The 23,335-nt window shown below is 36.5% G+C and overlaps 1 protein-coding gene across 4 annotated transcripts in view; it reads left to right on the forward strand.

The window, feature by feature from the left end:
- Positions 1 to 23,335, forward strand: part of FOXJ3 (forkhead box J3) — a 140,515-nt gene that overhangs the window by 45,293 nt on the left and 71,887 nt on the right. For all 4 annotated transcript variants that reach the window (XM_073902796.1, XM_025856084.2, XM_025856086.2 and 1 more), the window contains exon 4: positions 9,689 to 9,763. In XM_073902796.1, the coding sequence (XP_073758897.1) occupies positions 9,689 to 9,763 (75 nt within the window). The remainder of the gene's footprint in view (positions 1 to 9,688; positions 9,764 to 23,335) is intronic.

Below are 23,335 nucleotides of genomic sequence, written 5' to 3' on the forward strand. Positions count from 1 at the left end.
TTTCTATTAAAGATAAAGCTTTGTGGGGGCTTCTGTGATTAAAAAGTGAAATTCTATTAGTCATTTTTAAGATGTCAGAAAAGGTAATTAAATGTTTTTTATTAAGTGATTGACTATTTTTGGTAGAATACCAATTTATTAAAGCTTATTATGTTACATGACTGATAGAGCATAAAATAAGAACAGAGATAATGTAGCTTTCACTGGAAAATAATACCTACAGTTCAGGTAAGTTGATAGTGAGTCTTTGGTTTAAAAAAAAAGTATTACAACACCAGTATTGTTTTCATCATCTAAGATTTTTTTTTAAGTTTTATTTTGAAAGAATTTTAGATTTATAGAAGGGTTGAATGAATACTCTAAAGGGTTCCCATATGTTCTTCATTCACTTCCTCTGTGTTAACATCTTATATAAGCATAGTACAGTGATAAAACCTGAGAAATTAATGTTAGTACAGTACTTTTGAGTAAGTAGTACTGTTAACTACTAAGTAAATTACAGACTTCATTTAGATTAGTTTCTCTCCTAGTGTCAGGATCTAGTCCAGGATCCTGCATTACATTTAGTTGTCATGTCTCCTTGGTCTCCTCTCATCTGTAGTACCTCAGTCTTTTCTTGTCTTTTATGACCTTGACACTTTTGAAGAGTACTTGTCAGGTATTTTGTAGAATGATATTGTATAGTATGTTTTATAATTTGGATATGTCTGATTTTTTTCATGGTTAGACTGAGGTAATGCATTTTGGGGAAGGATAATGCAGAGATAATGTGCCTCTCTCTGTATGTCGTATCAAGAAGTATTTGATGTTAGTATGTCTTATAACTGGTAATGTAACCTGGTTCTTTGGCTAAGGTGATGTCTTCCAGGTTTCTCTGTTATAAAATTAATATTTACCGCTTTGTAAATTATAAAGTGTTTTGGGGAGCTACTTTGAGGGTATGCAAGTACCCTGTTCTTAAACTTTTGCTCATTAATTTTAGCATTTGTATAGCAGGTTTTTATTGTTTTCTAGTGGTGATTTTTTATTTTCTTCATTACTTCTCTATTAATTGGGATTCTTCTGTATGGAAGACTTAGTCTTTTCCTTTTATTTACTTATTCAATCATTTATTGGTGTTATATGCACTCATGGACATTCTTTGTGTTGTCATTATTTGTTAATCAGATTGTTGCAGCTTTGGCCATTGTGCCCTTTTGACATGGCCCTAATATTTTGTTTCTTTAGTACTTTTTAACTTTCTGGCACAAGATGTTCCAGGTTCATCTTGTATCATTCCTGTCCAGCTCCTATGTTCCCTCTCTCCTCCCTATAGAATCTCTTTTGGGTTTCCATATGCTTGCTTGATAACAGTATCATAGATTTTTAGATTTTTGTTCAGATATCTTGTTTCATTAGTTTTTTATTTCTGTACTCAGATACTTAAATGATAGTTGCTTTTATTGTTTTCTGTGTGTCAGGTGCTATCTGCCAGATTGCCTTCTTACATCTTTGTCTTTTTAAGTTACACAACATTCTTAGGAAATAAGTGCTGTTACTGTCCAAATTTGAAAAGTAAGAAAACTGAGGCTTAGAGAAGTAACTTTGCAGTTTCTCAGAGAATGGAGGAGCTAAGATTTGGTATCAGACTTGGTAGATTTGGAGATTTCAAATCTTTTGCCTTAACCATTACACAGGGCCTATAATTTTGCAAACACTGTATAAATATTTATTGAATTTAATATGCCAAGATGAACTGGCCGACTCAGTATGAGAAGCGATTGTTAACAGTATAATTTGAATAAGAATCTACTGTAACAATATTTCAGTGGAGTAGGTACATAATAAAATTTGATCCATGAATCAAAAAAAGCATCATTCTAACCAAGTAGTAGTGATCCATCTAAGTTGTTTGTTCTGGCTTTACCACTAGGTATACTACTATTCAGTAGAGTACTTTTGTCAAGATTTAGGATGAGAGAAGGCTAGCAGATTTGATAAACTTGTGTAGCATTGGAAAAACATGGTGGCTAGGGACTAGAAATGCCCCAAATTTGAATAAGTGGCTTAGAAAGCCCATCATGGGTTATGGGTCTATATCACTGATTGTAAACTTACATATTTGCACAGAACAGACAGGTGACATAAATGAGTAAAGCAAAAAAGATGACTAACTGAAGATCGCATCTAATGTAGAGCTGCTGTGCTCTTAGGCAGGTACTTGTAGCATTTTAGGGCATATCTAACAATCGCCCCCCCAAGAAAATTCAGAAATCTGGATTTTGTGTGCCATTTCCCAATTTTTAAATGTCAATTCCAGTTTTCTTAAATACATTAGAGGCCAAACAGAAGTCTGTTGGCTGAGTTCATTCTGTAGACCACAAGTTTCCAATCTCTGGTTGAGATTATATCCTCTTGTTTTCAGCTAATTTTTGTTAATTTGAAAAGAATTTATTTACTGTATATTCTTGTGAGCAGTATGTTTGGCTTTGGCAGTACTAAGAAACTTAGCACAGGGCCCCTAAGGAAGCTTATAATCTTTATTGGGTAAGGGGGATATACATGAACAAGCAATTATGATGTTATGTAAACAGCTCTGTAATAGAGAAATACACAGTGCTGTGCTATGACGGATAAGGTGTGTGTAAGCCATAATAATATCTAGTATATATGTGACTTAGTAAGAGTGTTAAATGAAGGGTGAAGTTACAAGTGCTGTGAGAATTTAGAAGAGCTTATAGGAGGTGTGATGAGGTTCTAAAGTAAGTGGCAAAAAGACTGAGTGCTAGGAGAATACAGGAAGGGTGAATCAATAGAAAACTATTGAGGAAGTGTAATTGAGCTCTGTTTTGAAGATGAGTAAGATTTGGGGGGGTGTTTTTTAAATAACGAACACTCTTAGGAAATAGTTGCTTATACGGGTTCTTGGTAGAGAGCAGTAGAAGTTGGGATAGAGCCAGAATGCAGAGATTCCATGAATATATGAATACCAAGCTGAAGAAGAGCTTGGTCCAAATTTGGTAGTGAATAGTACATGAACGTCAATTACATACCTCATTTACTGTCCGATCTCAGCTCAAGTGTAAGTCCACCTGAGAGTGCCAAATCCATTCTGCTGAATTTCGTGCTGCTGGCCAGCCCAGCTCATGGCCTGAAACTGGTTTGGAAGTAACTGATAACAGTTTCAACTGGAAGACATAATGGTTTAGATATAATGAGGAAAGAAGGGGAAAGGGGAGAAATGGGAATGAGTGGGGGATTATATTGCACTTCGAACCCAAGAGATTGTCTGGTCCAGTCTCTTGCTTTAGGCAGATCCTTAATATTTCCAGGGATGGCTGTCTCATGTTTATTCTTTTTAAAAAGTCTCTTCCACCCAATTTTAGGTGAAGAAAAGTTGGGATGTTGGGAGTATTCTGAAACTGTTGGTAGGATAGAACACATGAGTACATATATTGATGTGGGGGGAACCAGGGCTCTCACAGTGGGGAAAAAAGAGATGCAGGTAGGAATGTGTTGGTTAATTTGAATTGGAGGTGCCAGTTTAAACTCAAGTTTAAAATAAAAATCATTTAGAATGTTTTTAAAATTTAGATTCCTGGGTCACAACTCTAGAGATTTTGAATTAGTCATCTTGGATGGAGCCTAGAAATTGGCATTAAAATTCATTTTAATTGGTTCTAGTTGAGATAGATTGTACTTTTGAGAAACCACTTTTGGGTCTGGGGTTTTTAAGACCAAGCAATATGCCTTGATCAGTTATTTAACCTGGGCCATTTTTCTCCAGGTTAACCTAGACCATTTAAATTATGTCTACCTCTCTATTCTCCTAACTTCTTTTCTTAGAGTTATTAGAAGTAGGGTCTGGCTAAAAAAAAAAAAGAAAGAAAGAAAGAAAAAGGGTCTGGCCAAAATGTGAGGTGTGAAGTAATCTCTTTTCTTAATTGTGTGTGTGTGTGTGTATTCATGTTTTGACTTTTGTATCTCTCTAGGTATTTAAAAAACTTTTTTTTTTTTAAGATTTATTTGAGAGAGAGAGAGAGAGAGACCTCTCATGCACGCACTCCTGCAGGGGGAGGGGGAGAGGGAGATTTTTAAGCAAGCTCTACACAGAGCCCGATGCAGGGCTCCATCCCATGACCCTGAGATGATGACCTGAGCTGAAACCAAGAGTTGGATGCTTAACCTACTGTGCCACTCAGGCTCCCCTTTCTCTGGGTATTTTAATTTTCTAAATATGCTTTTGGTATTTTTTTCAACAGATTTTTGATTACCATATGAAAAGCATTGTATTCTAGGTTCTAAGTTGGTAGACAAGGTCCCCACCTCGTGGAGCCTACATTCATTTTGGTATAAGATGCAGTATATGGGAAGAACACCATTAAATAATTATAAGTGTGATGAGAAATCCAGGGTGATAAAGAAGTTTATTACAGTGAGACCTAACCTATCGAGAAAAGTCAGAAAGGACTTCCCTAAAGGACTGATGTTTAAGCCAAGAATGAATTGAAAGTTGAGTAGACTCAGGTGAAAGGGATGGAGTAACGTGGGGGGCAGTCACCTTTGCAGAGGGAGCAACACATGGAAAGCCTAGAGGTGAGAAAGAACATTGAGGGGGTTGGGTATAGACAGCAAGCTAGGGAGGTAGGGTTAGATCATGAAGGGTCTTTGGAGGCTCCGTTAAGGATTTAGATTTTATCCTAAGTGCAATAGGACATAATTGGAAAGTTTTAAGTGAAGGGGTAATACTGAATTTTTACCTTGTGAAGAGATCACTGCCTGCAAGGTAGAGCATGGTGGAGTAGGGACAAAGAGAGGAAGGTGGAGGGCGACACCAATTATGAAGCTTGTACTGTTTTTGGTGAGAATGATGTCCTGGACTGAGATAGTGACAGAAGAGATGGAATAAAGTGGGTAGGTCAAAGGTAGACTTAAGATCTGCTAACAGATTTATTTTAGATGGTGAAGAAGAGAGAAGAATTAAGGATGTCTTAAAGCTTTCTGATTGGAGCTGTTACATGAATAATTGTCTTTAACCTGAGAAGAGAAAACTGGAAGATCACACTGGGGATAAAGATTGAGTTTAATTTTAAACATAGTTGAGTTTAAGGTGTTTCTGGAGATGTCTGGTAGATTGTTGAAAATATATATGTTAGGAACTCAGGAGACAGGTGTAGTTTGGAGGTCTAGATAGATTGTCACAGATGGTCATTGAAGCCATGGCTGTAGATGAGATTACATAGGCAGCAAATGTGGAAATGAAAAAAGGACTTAGGGCAGAGCCTTGATGATTTCCAACATTTAAGGTTTTTGTAGAGGAGGAAGCCCCAAGGAGAGATGTGTCCTTCCCGAGGCCTTTTAGAAGAAAAATGTGACCATGTTGATTTTTTTTTTTCTCCCCATCTTGAACTTTTAAGATGGGTAGATGAACTCCGGTTTGTTTTATTAGTTCTTTTTTTCCTTGTCTTTTTTTAGATTTGGGCTATTTTTTGTGATTCCATTTTCTCTCTATTATTTTATTAGTTATACCTCTTCCTAAATTTTAGTGACTTCTGTAGGGTTTACCACATGTATCTTTATCTTATCACAGTCTGCCTTCAAATATACCATTTTAGGTACAGTGTAAGAACTTTATAAACTTTCTGTTTCTAATTCTTTTGACCCATCCTTTGTGCTGTTGTTATACATTTTCCTTCATATGTTATAAACCACATAATTATTATATTTTCTTTAGATAGTTATATTTTAAAGATGTCATAAATAAGAAAAAGTGTTTTTAAAATTTACCTTCATTTTTATAATTTCTTGAACTCTATTTCTTTTCGTAGATCCAGGTTTCTATTTGTTACACTTCTGCCTGAAGAACTTCTGTATAACATTACCCGCCAAATGACACTAGAAAAAAATAAATTCTTTTAGCTTTTGCTTTTCTGGAAGTCTTTATTTTGCCTTCATTTTTGAGAGATGTTTTCACTGCATATAGAATACTTTTTTTTCTTTTAGTATTTTGGAGATGTCATTCTGTTGTCTTCTAACTTGTAGTTTTTGAGACATCTGCTATAATTTTTATCTTTATTCCTCTGTACATAATTTTTTTTCCTTTTGGTGCCTTCACAATATTATCTTCATTTTGATTTTCACCATTTTGACCTATAATGAATATAAGTGTGTGAATTTTTAATTTCTTCTGTTTGGTGTTCTCTGAAGTTCTTGTATCTGTGATTTAATGTCTTGCATTATTTTCAGAAGATTCTTGACTGTTCCTTCTTCACATTTTTCTTCCCTTCTGGGACTCACATATATTCCATGGTTATTGAATGATTGTGTGTGTGTGTGTGTGTGTGTGTGTGTGTGTGTGTGTGTATTTTTAAAGTACTTGTGCACGCATGTGTGTCAATTTGGATAATTTCTGTTAATCTGTCCTCAAAATATCTGAGCCTTTTTCTGGTTGTGTCCAGTCTACTGATGAACCCATCTAGGGAGTTCTTTATCTTTGATCATGTTTTTAAATTCTATCATTTACATTTGGCTCTTAGAGTTTCCACATTTCTGTTGAAGTTCCCCATCTCTCTATGCAAGTTACTGCTTTTTCTACTTGGTCCTTGAACATAGTAGTCATAGTTACTTTAAAGTTCTGGTCTCATAGTTCTAGCACCTTTCATTTGGGTATTGATAATTTTATCTCTTGACAGTGGATTTTTTTTTTTTTTGCATTTCTAATGTATCTTGCAATTTTTGACTGAGTGCCAGATACATGTGTAGAAGAATGGTAGAAATTGAGATAAATGGTATCAAGCAAGTGAGCATGGTTGGGGGTGGGAGTGAGGCAGAGGGAGAAGGGAGAGAGAGGATCTTAGGCAGGTTCCACGACCAGTGTGGATCTCACAACACTGAGATCGTGACCTGAGCCAAAATCAAGAGTCAGTGCTTAACCAACTGAGCCACCCAGGCACTCCAAGATAAATAGTATTTATACCTGTAGATGGACAAACATCTTTTTTCCCAGGCCATTTGTTTAGGGAGTTGAATCAATTTGTCAATAATTGAGTTGAATTTGGGTTTTGTTGTTGGTATCTTTACCTTCAGTATACCACAGACTTTACATTCCTCCAGTGGTAGGCTCTTATTACCTGTGCTTGGAAATGAGGGGCTTGGGTACTGTAGAATTTTCTGTTTTCCTGTTTTCCCTTTAGATTTTAGTTGTCTCTGCCTACCTTGCTACAGATGGGGATCTCTCCATGTTCCTGCCCCTCCTCTATCAATAGGCTGTTAATGTTTGTTACTCACTGCTAGGTTTGGGGTAGGGGCTGTGGGTTTTCTCTGTTTCTTTCTTTCTTCATTTTATTTTTATTTTTATCTTTTTTTTCTTCATTTTATTTTATTTTTCATTTTATCTATGCCCAACGTGGGGCTTAAACTATACTACTCTAAGATAAAGAGTCACATGCTCTACCCACTGAGCCAGCCAGGTGTCCCTCTGTTTTCTTGATTCAGCCTCATTCTTACTCCGGCCCTTGTACTTGGGGTCGGGCCTTTTCAGTGTTTTCCTTCAGCCATACAAGCCTGTGCCTGTAGTTGCTTTTGATGTAGGGTCCCGGGTCCAAGGTAGTTTCCAACAGTTGTCCCAGAGGTAAAAGAGGTACTCTTTCTCTACCAGCCAGCAGTAGATCTTTGCTTGTGTCTTGAGAACGGTTTTCGTTTCCATTCTTCCCTCATAATCTATCTTTGCCAAAGTCCTGTGGGTGAGAAGTTTTGCTGCTCTTACCTCACAGTTAAAGTTGGCTTTGTGAGATCTTTTGAAGGTGGTAGGGCTTTGTTTCCCACTACAGCTATCTATTACCTCCTTTCTGCTTATGCTACAAAGGAGACTTTGTTTTCCTTTCTCGTCCCCATTCTTTTTTGTGAGTATATAGTAAAGGCCCATGGAGAAGAGCTTGGACAGTGAGTGGGAACTTGCCTTATGTTTGGGGCCCTTGCTGTTCTAAACTGACACACCAGCCCATGCTTGACCTTACAAATTTTAGCTAGTTTTTTGTATGCTTGGATGATGGCCACTTCATTCTCCCATACTCTGCCAAAAAGGTGAGATAGTTTGTCTGCTTTCTCCTTGTATGGGCTTGTCCTTCTTAGGACAAGAATTTAATTTGTTGGGCTGCCTTGCAGCTTCAACTCTCTGATGTGCCTCAGAAATAGGTTTTTTGTTTTGTTTTGTTTTGTTTTGGCTTACCCATTGTTTTCTCATCATTTGGGAGGGATCATTACTCATTGTAGCCGTTTATATCCCAAGCAGAGGTGGAACTCCCATTCTTAAATTTGAAATTCATGTTTGGTAGTAAGATAGGCTTGAATTTATATTCTATGGTCATTTTTATTTTTTAAAGATTTTTATTTATTTGACAGAGACACAGTGAGAGAGGGAACACAAGCAGGGGAGTGGGAGAGGGAGAAGCAGGCTTCCCGCGGAGCAGGGAGCCTGATGTGGGGCTCGATCCCAGGACCTTGGGATCATGACCTGAGCCAAAGGCAGACGCTTAACGACTGAGCCCCCAGGCGCCCCTATATTCTGTGATCATTTTTAAAAAACTTTGTAATCCTATTATTCCTCTATGAGAGGGAAGTTTTCATATAGGCATTGTTGTTAGAGTCTGAATTTTATGTTAAAAAATAAGGTATGCCCAAAATGCTCTCCTAAAATTCTAAGTGGTGGCTAAGTGCTGTTGGAGCCCATTTCCCCCAAATACCTGGCCATTTTGGCATAAAAATTATGGGATGGATTTTGGAGCATTTCATTAAAATGAAATGGCTTTTGGGTATTTTCTGTAAAAATTGTGGCACAGTCCTACTTATTCATGAAAAGATTGCCTGTTTCACAGATTCTTCAGGTCTCCAGGTGCATTTTCTTGCCATTCAAGATGGTTATTCTTTCTTGCTGTATTGATGAACCTAGATGTTCTTGCTAGTCCTTTGTAGCCAGTGTCTTCTAATGTGTTTTCTTACAGATTGAAGTAAGAACCTAATTGGCTTCTTTATATTCTTGTAATGGAGCAGTGAAATTTTTTTTGCCTAAACATTTTTTTTTATCTCATTAGAAAATGATAATACATGTGCCTTGTAGATCATTTAAACATTGTAGGAAAGAAAAAAAAAGAGTTATCACCTATATAATTCAGTAGAATAACTGTTAGCATTTTGCATTCTGGCTTATTCTAAGAATGAATGAATGAGAGGCACCTGGTTGGCTCAGTTGGTAGAGCATGCAACTATTGATCTCAGGGTCGTGGTTCAAGCCCCACATTGGGCGTGGAGCCTACTTAAAAAGAAGAATGGATAAATAAATACCACAATTAAAGTCATAATGTGTATACAATTTTATATTTGGTGTTTAATATTTAACATTAATCATAGACATCTTCCTATGATTAGATCTTCCTAAAAGGTCTTAATAAACATTTAAAATAGGATATATATTTCATTATTTGGAGTTTTTCAAAGTCTACTAGAAGCTGTTTTTCTCATTAGCTACTTTTCTTTGCAGCATTCATAATTTGAAAATCAGAAAGGTTTAAATTTGAAGTTCATTTAAAAAGCTCATTCCACTTGGAATTGTATTCTAGTGCATAGAGATATTTAGACTTCTGATTCTGTTTTTAAAGGTGAGTTTTGTTTTTTGTATTCCAATGACCCTGTGGCTTTTCTTCTTTAATTTCAGAATTCCATACGACATAATCTGTCACTGAACAAGTGTTTCCTTAAAGTGCCTCGATCAAAGGATGACCCAGGAAAGGTAGGATTCATTATCTTAAGATAAAATAATTGGATTCTTCATTATATGTGTTGTCATGTTTGTATCTGAGTAATATCTGTTATATATAGAGAAAGAGAATTGGGATGAGAGCACTCCAGAACTTGTCTAGTTCATTGGTCATGAACCTTCCTGATTCTCCTTCACCTTACCCTACCTTATCTCCATTTTAGTTGGTAATCTTCAAGGACCAGCCAGGCAGAGAGAGCTTTCTTTTTAAGCATTGGGAAGTTAGCTAGTGTAGAGCTGGTCCTCTGTAATAGTTTGCTGCTTCTGATCTAGTTTTTGTTTGGTTATTTTCTTAAGTACTGTGTATTAAGTTAAATTTGGTTTTTGAACTGCTTGTCAGGAACCACAATTTATTATTTATTGCATATAAGAGGTAGATTTGGTAGATCTTGACACAGTAAGTGCAAGTAATTCTTCCCCTGAAATAAAATTCTCTATTATTTCCCTATTTTCTTAGTAACTGTTTTTTCCTTTTCATTCCATTTATCTCCTGCCACCATTACACTTTTAGTATTTTAGCTACAGTGACTTCCCTTCTTTTTGGTTTTAATAGCCATATCAACTGCAGTGTGGCCTGTACTTGGTACTAGTTACTTGGTTTCTAAAGCTCAGAGTACGTTCTTGGACCATAATTCGGTTGTCATGATGAATTATTACATTAGGACTTGGAGATAGTGTATCTGTTGGCAAACGTTTTGTTGTTTGGCTGGTTAGACTTTTTAACCAGCCAAAACAGTCTTTTTAAGCTCACCATCCCTGGAAGAATCTTTCTAAAATGTAAACCTGGTTATGTTACCACCCTGCTTAAAAGTACTCCCCAGTGTCTTGGAGATGTTGCCTTATGTTATCAAATACCCTTTATGCTTTTCCTTGATCTACCTTTCTAGCTATGATTCACATTCAAGACTCACTGTGAGGATCTACTTGAAGTTTCCCAAATACGCCTTTCATATGATTTTCTCTTCTGCACAAACTCCCTTTCTCTACTTGTCTGGCCTGCTCTTTGGATATGTTAAGGTTGAGCTACAGCATTACTTCTCTGAAATTTTTGTTTCCACATACTTCAGCTGAGTTTGTTGTTTCCTCTTGATTTCCTGTTACTTTGTCATCATTGCGGTAGCTCCTAATCAGTCTGTCCTTGGGTTACTTCCTCCAAATCATAATAACATTCATGTAGTAGCCAGTGCTGTCTTTCAAAAATGTTAACCTAATTACACATTCTCCTTGTTTAAAATCTTTGTTGATTATCTACTGTCCTTAGGTTAACGTCTAAACTTATGAGGGTAGGGATCATATATATATATTTATATCTATATATCAAATCTATATATAGAGAGAGAGAATTCGCTTTTTATCTCCAGTTGCTTGCACAGTGGCTGGTGTCACTGAGGAGACTCTCTTGTTGAATGAATGAATGTATTGTCCCCTCTGCTAGATGGATAACTTCTTGAAGTTAGAGATGGAGAGTTACTCATTTCCATTGTAAAGAAGGCACTCTTAAATAATGGTTATTTTATAGCACCTTCTATGATCTGCCCCATCAAGTTGGTACTCAGTAAGACTGAATAGATTATTATGATAGTCTTCTTATTTGACCCAATTTATTGTTTGTCTGTGTTCATAATTCTCCAAGGTTGTGTTTCTTTTCTTTAAAGCAGGTTTATTATAAAAAAAGAAATTACAACTTTTTATATTTGCTTCATTACAATTTCTGATGGGCAGTGAGTGTATATGAATCTGACTGAAAATGTTCTTCAAAGAATTCAGAGATTATCTTTATGAGTTCTTTGAGAGCATTAATTGAATACTATAAACAGTTGGTTCAGATTTAATTTTTATGGGGCGCTGGGTGACTCACTTGTTGAGCATCTGCCTTTGTCTGAGGTCATGATCCCAGGGTCCTGGGATTGACCCCTGCGTCGGGCTTCCTGCTTGGCGGGAAGCCTGCTTCTCCCTCTCCCACTCCCCCTGCTTGTGTTCCCTCTCTCGCTGTGTATCTCTCTGTCAAATAAATAAATAAAATCTTTTTAAAAAAATTTAATTTTTACATGAGGTTTAAATCATTAAAAAAAAATAAACCAACATACCCGAATGTTCACTATGTTATGTACTAAGTCTTAACCAATTGGAGATCTATTTAAAAAAAACTTGTGCTTATCAGGTTTTTTGTGCAGAACCCAAAACTTTTCTCCACCTTTAATTAAATAGTATGGGGTAAGGCATATGTAGAAAACATATGTTACTCTTGCAACTATCCTTTTTGAATCAGGATTGTCTTAACTAATGTGCAACCAAAACAAAATACAGAAATAAATAGAATCCTGAGAGGTTAATAACAGATTTCAACTTTTACCATTAGTCTCCAATTTTAAAGTTTTGTTTTAATCACAGCACATCATTGTTATCATTAATTTTGGTCATAATAGTAAATGCCATACATTTAATCTTATAAAGTGCATTATACTAAGAGAGACATTTTTATTTTCAGTCTTCAGGTGAGATTTAAATATCCATTGTTCTTATTTATCTTGGTCAGAAGTAAATGTAAACCGGATCTTAATAAAATACATTTATATGAATAAAGCCATTTTAATTTTTGATATCAAAATATGATTTTTATTTAAAAATCCCATTACCTAAAAAACACTTTTGAAAAACCTCAGATCCATTTGATAGAAAAAGAAACTAAGGCTAATAAATGAGGAATGACTTGTCCAGATTCAGGGTGGAATTAGAACCCAAGTGTATTGGCCAGACTTAGTTGCAGTCACAGAAACCCATTACAGACCAACTTAAGGGAGAAAATATCTACAGAAAGAACTGGAGCCTGGTTCTTAAATTGTGTCACCAGGAATGTCTCTTTAGTCTACTAAAGTCCTTTATTTCTACTCGCTTCTCTGATGGCTTCTTTTTTCAGCCCAGTTAATGGCAGAGATGACCATCAGCAGCTTCTGGCTTATGTTCTACGAGTTTACTAACCCTTAGTAGAAAGGGAGTGTTTGATGTCCTCCCCTACCAAGTCACCTAGAATATAGCAAACATCTTAGAATGAATGCTGAACAAGCAGAATACACTTGGTTTCTTGGTTCCTTGGTTCCTAGACTTATGCTTTTTCCACTATACCAATCTTCCTTGAGAGGGAGGCCAAAATGTTAGTTAAGTTTTGGTACTTATGAATTGTTTTTTCTTTTTGTATTACAGTGTTTCCTGGCATTTGAGGAGCTTTTCCAAAACCACCCTCACCACAGTGGGAGAAAACCATTGAGCCAAGGTGGGGTGGGAGTAGTTTTTGGTCTTGGGTATGGGGTGGACTTTAACCCCTTAGGATTTTACTAGCTGTTGCCATGACTCACATGGGTCCAAGAGATAGAAGTAGAAGTAGCACATCCAGTATCTTCTTCCCTGTATTTTTATTTGAATTGCTTCCTGTTCAGTGTATCACCAGAGGGGTATGAAGGCCAGCCTAAACTTGGAAGAGTATTGTTGAATTACCAATGTTTTTTATGGCTATTTATTCCTGACTCAATCCTTCATTTTCTAGATGTCTTTGTCATAAAATCCCTTAATATTTGAATCTCTTCCATGTACATTAATGGGCTGAAATCAGTCTTATGTTCCCTGAAACTAATTTCAAATAGCCACATTATTGCTTTCTTTAAAAAGAAACACAAAATGAAATTACATTTGCATCCATAACTCTGCTGCCTGTTTTGGGACAGATTTCTATTTCTTCCTTGATTACAACTCTGTTTTTGCATCTTGTAGTCTATCTCCATTTTTTAAATTACTGTCTTTTATCTTTTCTCTTTTTATTAGCTTTATTTTCTGTATTTCTGTTTTGTAATCTGTTGTTGTTAAAGTTTTCTTATCCTGCCTTTTATTCACACATGCCTCTTAATTATGTTAAAGGTATATTTTCGCATTATGGGAAAACGAATCCTATCAGCTAAATTCACTTAAAAAAAAAAAAGAGTTCTTGTTCTTTGCTTTCTTCCTTCATCTGTTCTCAACCCTTTTTCCTCTTCTTAAGCTCAGAAAAATGAATCTTTGATTTTAAAGGAAATAAAAGATTATAGGAAGTGGTTTCAACAGTTGTATAATTAGTTAGCGGCATTGGGTTCTAATAGAATTGAGGTGGTAGCTAAGAAGACCCCATGAGGGCCACCTGCCTGTTCTGGGAGAGAGAACTTCAGTGAATTCATAGTCACAAGAGTTTTTTGGGGCAGAGGGCAGGGGATGCTTTTTCTTGCCTGGGGATGGGAAGCTCGTAAAGGCTTGGTGGCTGTGAAAATCGGAGTGTTTTGTGAGGAAACAACAAATCCCCTGCTGGAGAATTAACTTTTGGAATTTCTGAGACTGTAATTTTTTTCTCTTCTTGTCCTCTGTCCTAGTATGGGGACCATAGCATAGTTGACTGATCTCTTTTTTTCAGAGTTTTCTTTTTTGGCCGTGTTAGTATTGGGTTGTATTTATTTATAAATTGTTTCTTATTCATTGGTATCCTGTTTTGGTCAATTTATTTGTTAAAAGATGTAGAAAAACTGGAGAGGTTTGAAAGTACATAAGATATAACATTAAGTTTAGATTAACAGTGTTGCAGGAATCACAGGTATGTACTCTGAAGAAGGAAGAGTGTAATTTTAATACTAGTCTTACAGTAGATGCATGATTTTTGTGAAGAATTTGACCTCTTTGTCTTTGTTTAAAACCAAATTGGAAATGGGATTTAAAAAGATAAGAGCAAGAATTTGATTAGACAAAAATAAGGACATCTTATTTATTTGATTGAAGAAACACTGGTAGGGTTCCAAGGGATGTTTTAGAGTTTGCCACTTCTTCTTCTTCTTTTTTTATTTATTTGACAGAGACACAGCAAGAAAGGGAACACAAACGGGGAGTGGGAGAGGGAGAAGCAGGCTTCTGCTGAGCAGGGAGCCCAGTGCGGGGCTCGATCCCAGGACCCTGGGATCATGACCTGAGCTGAAGGCAGACGCCTAACGACTGAGCCACCCAGGCGCCCCTAGAGTTTGCTATTTCTGAAGCACTTTAAGGATAAATAAAATTAATAACCTTTGTGGTTTTAACTCATGGTAGGTAAGACCCCACTTGAAGGCTGAGAAGAGGACATGATCAAGTTGAGCTGGGGGACCAGTGAGAACAAAGTTGAGATAGAATCAGAAATTAAGGGAATTAGTGTAAGTACAGTAGTCCTCCCCCTTATCTGCAGGGGATACATTCCAGGACGCCCAGTGGACACCTGAAACTGTGGATGGTACCAAACCCTATGTATGTCTTTTTCCTATACTTATGTACCTATGATAAAATTTAATTTATAAGTTAAGCATAGTAAGAGATACTAGTAATAACTAATGATAAAATAGAACAATTTTAATAACATACTGTAGGAAAAATTATGTGACTGTCATCCCCCTCACAACTACCTTATTATACTCTATTCCCCCTCTTGTGATGATATGAGATGATAAAGTGCTTTTGGGCTGAGATGAAGTGAGGTGAATGATGGAGGATTGTGATGGAGCATTAGGCTACTCTTGACCTCTCACGCTACATTGGAGGATCATTGTCTGGACCACAGTTGTGACAAACTGCAGAATGTGAAACGGGGGATAAGAGGGGGGATTGCCGTATTCAAATGAGATCCAAGAGTGAAGAAAAGGATTGGTACCAGGGAGTACATATTAAGGCAAAGGTGGATTAAGAACATGAGATGATTCAGTAGACAGAGCAAGGTTAGAAAGCCCAGAGTAAGCACAGGCATTGGACGAAGAGATTTGAAAGATTGGAGTTGATCAAGAGATGATCATATTCAGAGAGAGAGAATATTGCAGAAACAGAAATGCTGTCATAGAGTCTTTTTTTTTTTTTTTAAGATTTTATTTATTTGACAGAGCACAAGCAGAGGGAGAGAGAGGGAGAAGCAGGCTCCCTGCTGAACAAGGAGCCCCATGTGGGACTCGATCCCAGGACCTTGGGATCATGACCTGGGTCAAAGGCAGCCGCTTAACCGACTGAGCCACCCAGGCATCCCTGTCATAGATTTTTTTTTTTTTTAGATTTTTTTTTTTATTTTAACGGGACAAAGATAGCCAGAGCAGGAACACAAGCAGCGGGAGTGGGAGAGGGAGAGCAGGCTTCCCGCCGAGCAGGGAGCCCGATGCGGGGCTCTATCCCAGGACTCTGGGATCATGACCTGAGCCGAAGCAGACACTTAATGACTGAGCCACCCAGGTGCCCCCTGTCATAGATTCTTAAGAATAAACTTAGTCAAGGCAGTTGAGTTAGAATGGCTTTTTATTTCCACGTGCCATATTCTCTCTTCTTTTTTTAAGGGTGGGAAGTAACATTTTGTTGTTATTGGCCTATTTTTTCCATCTCTAAACTACTTTAAAAAATAGTATTTTGTCAACAAATTAATTTAAAAAATTATATATGGTAAAATTCACTGTTTGGTGTATAATTTTAGTTGTTTTGACAAATGCAAACAGTTTAACCAACGCTGTGATCAAGATACAGAACATTATTGTCCGTTGGTCGTCAGCTTCTTCTTCCACCCCCAGGCCACTACTGATCTCTTTTCTTTCCCTATAATTTTGCCTTTTCCACAAGTTCAGGTAAGTGGGACTCATACAATAGGTGGCCTTTTTGGTCTGGCTTCTTTCACTTAGCATAATGCATTTGAGATCCTTCCAGGTTGTTATATTAGCAGTTCATTGCTTTGTTTTATATATTCTGTTGTATGGATTTACCACGTTTAATCACCATTTGAAGAATATGTGAGTTGTTGCCAGTCATAATTTCATTTGACCATCAAATTCTTTTCTTTTAGGCTTAGACTCAGTAATTAATACTGAGAAATACTGAAGTTCAAGACAATGTTGAATTAACCTAACCTAATATATAATAGTCATACTTAACTGCTTTGTGGATTATGTTAAATATAGGTGAGCATTCTGTCTCTTGGAAATCAATCATGATACAGTAAAGCCTTATTTTTCTCCAACTTAATTTCCAAAAGGACTAAGGTAGGGCATTGATGATTTAAAAAAAAGGTATGACCAACTATTAATCACTTAATAGAATGTACTGTTTTTAAGTATCCTTAACATTTAAGGAACTGTTTACTACAATAAAAATGCTAATTATGTATTATTTTTAATCCAGTGATTAAGAGTAGATTCCTTAACAGTCTTTCCTGAGTAATACTTAGCTTAATTTGATAATCAGTATATTTAAATATAAGTAGTAAAAGCCTGGATTTGTTCAGGAAGACTGTTCCAAGGACCTGAGTTGGCATTGGGATAGTTTTTGTCCAAACATTCATTCGGCTAACTAGCCAGCCATGCTGCCTGCCTTTGAGTATATTTGACTGTTTACTATCTATTTTTGTAGTCTGAGTAACTATTTAACTTTCCTAATTATGCTTAGGCAATAGGTATAAACCAAGACTGAAACTGGGAAGTATGTTCACTCTATATGCTCTACCGTGGAGCTATGAGCAGTTATCAGGCAGTTTACCAGCATCCTGAGATGTTGGAGGGTTAAAAAACAAAACAAAACAAAAACCTTTGAAACTGGATTGACAAATCTAAACTGGAGAGAAATAAAACATTGAGACATGGTATGAAGTCAAAGAAGTCAGGGACAGAAGGGATTCATTATTGTGTCTGAGGCTCCTGGTGATGTGCATTGAGAGTTAAGGATGAGCAGAGAATAGTCTATGATGATTCACTTTACCAATGAACATGTATATTGGCAATAGGGTTAGTTAAAACCAAAAACATAAAATTCACAGATTTAGCCATTTGGAGTGGTTAGTAATTTATGATAGGGACTGCTTTCCCCAGGAATATGAAATAGTAACTTCTTGTGTTTATGTTTAATCAGATAATGGCTTTTTTTTTTTTAAGATTTTATTTATCCATTTGAGATAGCATGAGCAGGGGTGGGGGAGTAGAGGGCAAGGGAGAAGCAGGCTCCCCACTGAGCAGGGAGCCCCATGTGGGGCTTGATTCAGGATCCCAGGATCACTACCTGAGCCAGAGGCAGATTCTCAACCAATTGAGCCACCCAGGCGCCCCATTGGCTTTTTTTTTTTTTTTAAGTAGTCTGTATACCCAGCGTGGGGCTCGAACTCACAGCCCTGAAATTAAAAATCTCATGCTCCCTAACTGAGCCAGCAAGGTGCCCCAGATAATGGCATTTTTATTAGGCTGTTTTTAATCTGAAGGCTGTTAAAGAAAGTTCAAATTAGTGTGTGATAGAGCAGGGTACTTATTTAACATAAAATTTCAGTCAGAAATTAATTAGGATAATTGTGCTTTATTCTAAGTGATAAATGTTTTGCAATGAGGAAAATAAAGGTATTTAAGTCCATTGCTGGTCTTTGGCACATTTTTATTTCTGATGCATTTTCTGTATTTCGATTACCTTAATTTTCCTTAAGTTGATGAATTATCAGTATTTGATCAATTTAAGAATGCTACCTAGTTTTCATTTGGGTGTCACCCCTTTTTTTTTCCACTCTAGAATTAATCTTTGTTTTAGGATGGGTATATGTACATTTTAAGTTTATTATTTTTTAGTAATCTCTACACCCAACGTGGGGCTTGAACTCATGACCCCGAGATCAAAAGAGTTGCATGCTTTTCCAACAGAGCCAGTAAGGGGCCCCATGTTTTAGAATATCTTGAAGTTGGCAGTTGATTTCTTTTTGGAAGATGTCTTCAAAGCTGTACAAGTCTAATTTGTGATGTTTGGGACTGTGCACCCTAGGACTTTGCAGTCTTCTCCCTTGGGAGGACATTAATGTGCTGTACCAGAGTTGTTGATATGAATTAATAATGTCTACATTTGTATACTGCTTTACAGATTAGGGAATTATTTTACAGGTATTATCTCAATCTTTACAACAAGCTCCAGTTTTAGATTGTGATCTTTAAGTCTGTAGTAGAGTTTTCCATAGTAGATTGGTTTTCGTAAAACTCACATAATGGAACTTCACATAAATGGAATCATTCAGTATCCAGTTGACCCTTGAAAACAAGGTTTCAACTGCACAGGTCCACTTATACATGGAATTTTTTGATAAATGTAGTACTTTAAGTGTACTTTCTCTTTCTTAAAAAAAAACTTTTTTTTTAACATTTTTTCCCCTCTGGCTTACTCTATTGTAAGAATACAGTGTATAATGCAGATAACACAAAGTATGTGTTAATTGACTGTTTATGTTATCGGTAAGGCTTCTGGTCAGCAGTAGTCTATTGATAGTTAAGGTCTGGGGGAATCAAAGGTGACATGTAGATTTTTGACCAGGGCAGGGGGTGTCAGTGCCCCCAAGCATGTTCTTGGGTCAACTGTACTATCTCTTTATGTCTGATTTCTTTCAGCATGATGCATTGATGCTATTGCATATGTCAGTTGTTTGTTTCTTGTTATTGCTAAATAGTATTCCATTTATTCATTGATCTGTTGATGGACATTTGGGTTGTTTTAATTTGGGGACTATTAGGAGCAGGCTACTAAGAAATTCTCATACAGGTTTCCTGTGGACATATGCCTTCATTTTTCTAGAATAACACAGTATCCGCTCTCTCAAAGGGTAGGTGGAAGAGTAACTTTATAAGAAACTGCCAAATCTTTTTCCAAAGTAGTTGTGCATTTTAAATTTCTGATAGCAGTGCATGAGTATTCGAGTTGCTCCACACCTTGGCCAACAGATGCTATCACCTGTCTTTGATTAAGTCATTTTAGTGGGTATGGAGTGGTATCTCATGTTTTTATCTAGAATTTTCCATGTTGAGCATCTTTCCATGTGCTTGTTGGTCATTTGTATATCCTGTCTTCTGGAGGTTCTTGTAAAGTCTTTTGCCCTTTTCTTTTTAAAATTTGGTTGTCAAAATTATTACTGAGTTGTAAATTTTTTTTTTAAATGAACCCAGCAGGCTTTTCTTTCTTTTCTTTCTTTTTTTTTTTTTTTGATAGCGTGCATGAGTGGAGTTGGGGGAGAGGGAGAGAATCTTAAGCAGGCTCCACACTCAGCATGGAACCTGATGCAGGGCTCAATCTCAGTGACGCTGAGATCATGACCTGAGCCAAAAGCAAAAGTTGGATGCTTAATTGACTGAGCCACCCAGACGCCTTGTAGGTTTTTAAAAAATATATTCTGGATATGTTTTTTCTTAGGTTTATATTATATAAATACTTTTTCAGACTGTGGTTTTCCTTTTTTTTAATAATAGCATCTTTTTTTCACATTTTTATATCTTTATTGCTGAATGTAATAATTTCTATTAATAGGTACTCAATACATTTTTTTTTAGTTTCAGAGGTAGAGTTTAGTGATTCATCAGTTGCATGTAACACCCAGTGCTCCTTATATCATGTGCCCTCCTTAATGCCCATCTCCCAGTTATCCCTTTCCCCCCCACCTACCTCCCTTCCAGCAACCCACTGTTTGTTTTCTAGAGTTCAGCATCTCTTATGGTTTGCCTCTCTGTTTTTATCTTATTTTTCCTTCCCTTCCCCTATGTTCATCTGTTTTGTTTCTTAAATTCCTCATATGAGTGAAATCATACAGTATGTGTCTTTCTCTAATTGACTTACTTTGCTTAGCATAATACCCTGTAGTTCCATCTATGTTGTTGTAAATGGCAAGATTTCATTCTTTTTGATGGCTGAGTAATATTCCACTGTGTGTGTGTGTGTGTGTGTGTGTGTGTGTGTGTGTGTGTGTGTGTGTATACACGTGTACACACACCACATCTTCTTTATCCATTCATCTGTTGATGGGCATCTGTGCTCTTTCCATATTTGGCTGTTGTAGACATTGCTGCTTAAACAGTGGGGTGCACGTGCCCCTTCAAAGATATTTACTGACTTATTTTTAAAGATTTTATTTGTTTATTTGACACAGAGAGAGACAGAGAGAGAGGGAACGCAAGCAGGGCAAGTGGGAGAGGGAGAAGCAAGCTTCCCGCGGAGCAGGGAGCCCGATGCCAGACTTGATCCCAGGACCCTGGGATCCTGACCAGAGCCGAAGGCAGACGCTTAACAACTGAGCCACCCAGGCGCCCCTAATGATTAGTAACTTTTGTGTCCCATCCAGGATATCAGCCAAGGTCATAATGATTTTCTCCTCTGTTTTCTTCTGTAGATCTTACAGTTTTATGTATTTTTATTTTTTATTTAAAAAAATTTTTAAAGTAATCTCTGTGCCCATCATGGGACTTGAACTCAGGACCCCAAGATCAAGAGTTGCACGGTCAACCAACTGAGCCAGCAAGGTGCAACAGATTTTATAGTTTCAGATTTCACATTTAGGTCTGTGTGACCTAAGTGTAAAATGTAAAGTAATTTCAAAGTAATATTTGTGTGCACACAGCCTGCTTTTTGCATTGTTCTTTTATCTTTATGAAATGTTGTTCTTAAAATATTCTTTGTTTTGAAGCTTACTTTTTCTTCTAATATAGCCACTACAGCTTTAAGTAGCTTCATAATATATATCTTCTAGTATTTTGCTTTTAGTTTTATACATGCTTTTATAGTTAAAGTATGTCTCTTATAAACAGCATATAGCCATTGGCTCTTGCTTTTTAAATTCAGTAACAATCTCTGCCTTCTAATTGGGGTGCTTAGTCCATATTTAATATGATTATTCATATGGTTACAACTTGTTTTTCTTTTGTTCCTTTGTTCATTTCTGCAGCCTTTGGGGTTAATCGAATAGTTTAAAGTACTTTTATTTCCTCTGTTGACTTCTTAGCTGTACTCCTTTTATTTTTAAGTAGTCATGCTAGAGCTTAATATGTAATATTAACTTAATCAAAGTTTATTTAGAGGTAATGTACCACCTTTCACTTCATATTTCACACTTCTGCCACTTACTGCTTACCTTTTCCCACCGATTTCACAAATGTAATAATCTTACAACAGTATAATTCTATTTATCTACCCATCCCTTTCTTTGTGCTGTTGTCATATATTATGTATACTTCTGTTTTTATCACAAATCTTACCTTAGGATTGTTTTCTTTGCTTTAGATAGTTGTGTTTTAAGGAAATTATGTTGAAGAAAATGTTTTCCCAATGACTTACCTTTTCCAATGTTCTTTTCTATAAATCTAAGTTTCAAACTGATAACTTTCCCCTTGAGCCCCTAAAGAATGTTTCCTTTGGCATTTCTTATAGTGCAGGTCCGTAGAAAACAAATTTTGTTAGCTCTTATTTATCTGAAAAGGTTTTTATTTCATCTTTTGAATACTTTTTCTGGATATGGAATCTTGAGTTTTCAGGGTTTTCCCCCACCTTTCAGAACTTTGAAGATGTTCTTTTGTCCTTGGCCTCCATTATTTCTGGTGAAAAGTCAGGTGTCCTTTATGCCCTATACTTAGAGTAGAACTGTCTTATCTATGGATTTGCTTTCAACAGTTTAAGTTACCCGTGGTCAACTGTGGTCTCAAAGCAGATGATCTCCTTCTGACATACTGTCAGAAGGTCAGTAGCCTCACGCTGTGTCACAATGCTTACATCATTCATCTCACTTCATTTCATCACATAGGCATTTTATGATCTCACAAGCATTTTATCTTCTCACATCATCACTGGAAGAAGGGTGAGTACAATAAGATACTTTGAGAGAGAGAGACCACATTCACATAACTTTTTTTATAGTATGTTACTCTATTTTATGAGTTTGTTGTTAATCTCTTATGCCTAATATTTAAATTAAGCTTTATCATAGGTATGTGTATATAGGAAGAAACATACTATATATAAGGTTTGGTACTATCCACAGTTTCAGGGATCCACTGTGGGGTCTTAGAATGTACTGTGGATAAGGAAGACTGCTGTAATGCGCCCCCTTGCTCCCTCTCTCCCTCTTTTGTGGTTTCCAAGATTTTTCTCTTTATTTTTAGATTGAAGGAGTTTGTGCCTCAGTGTAGTTTTCTTTGTATTCATTCTGCCTGGGATTTGCTAGTCTTCTAGGATCTACAAGGAGAGGTTTTCATCCAAATTTGGGATATTTTGGTCATTAGTTCTTTTAAAAAAATTAGGGTTCCATTTTCTCTCTTCCTAGCGTCCAATTAAAATGCAGCTGTTTGACATTGTTTCACAGGTCATTGAGGTTTTAATTTCACTTTTTTTTTCTTTTTTTTCCTCATATTAGGTAATTTTTACTGATCTGTCTCCAAGATTTCTCTTTCACTCTATCCTATCTGTTGTTAAGCATGTTTGGTGAACTTTTTATTCCAGTTATTGGATTTTTTATTTGTAGAATTTCCATTGGTCTTTTTTTTGTGTGTTAAGAGGTAATTGGTGAAATGAGTTCAACCAAGTGCTCTGATGCTGGAACATTAGGGACGTTTTTGTTGGTCCCAGCTAGTTCCTGGACATGAGATATGCCCAGGAGCCACTGCTTCACTATGTTTTTTTGTTTCTTGTTTTTTGTTTTTTTTAATAATAAGAAGGTATATAGTACTGTCCTGATCTGTATAGGTTTAAGGAAGCCCAGGAACCTAATTTTTA

Source organism: Callorhinus ursinus, unplaced genomic scaffold (genome assembly GCF_003265705.2).
Source record: "Callorhinus ursinus isolate GAN/ISIS: 27379988/994484 unplaced genomic scaffold, GSC_fseal_2.0 scaffold18, whole genome shotgun sequence".
Taxonomy (NCBI): Eukaryota; Metazoa; Chordata; class Mammalia; order Carnivora; family Otariidae; genus Callorhinus; species Callorhinus ursinus.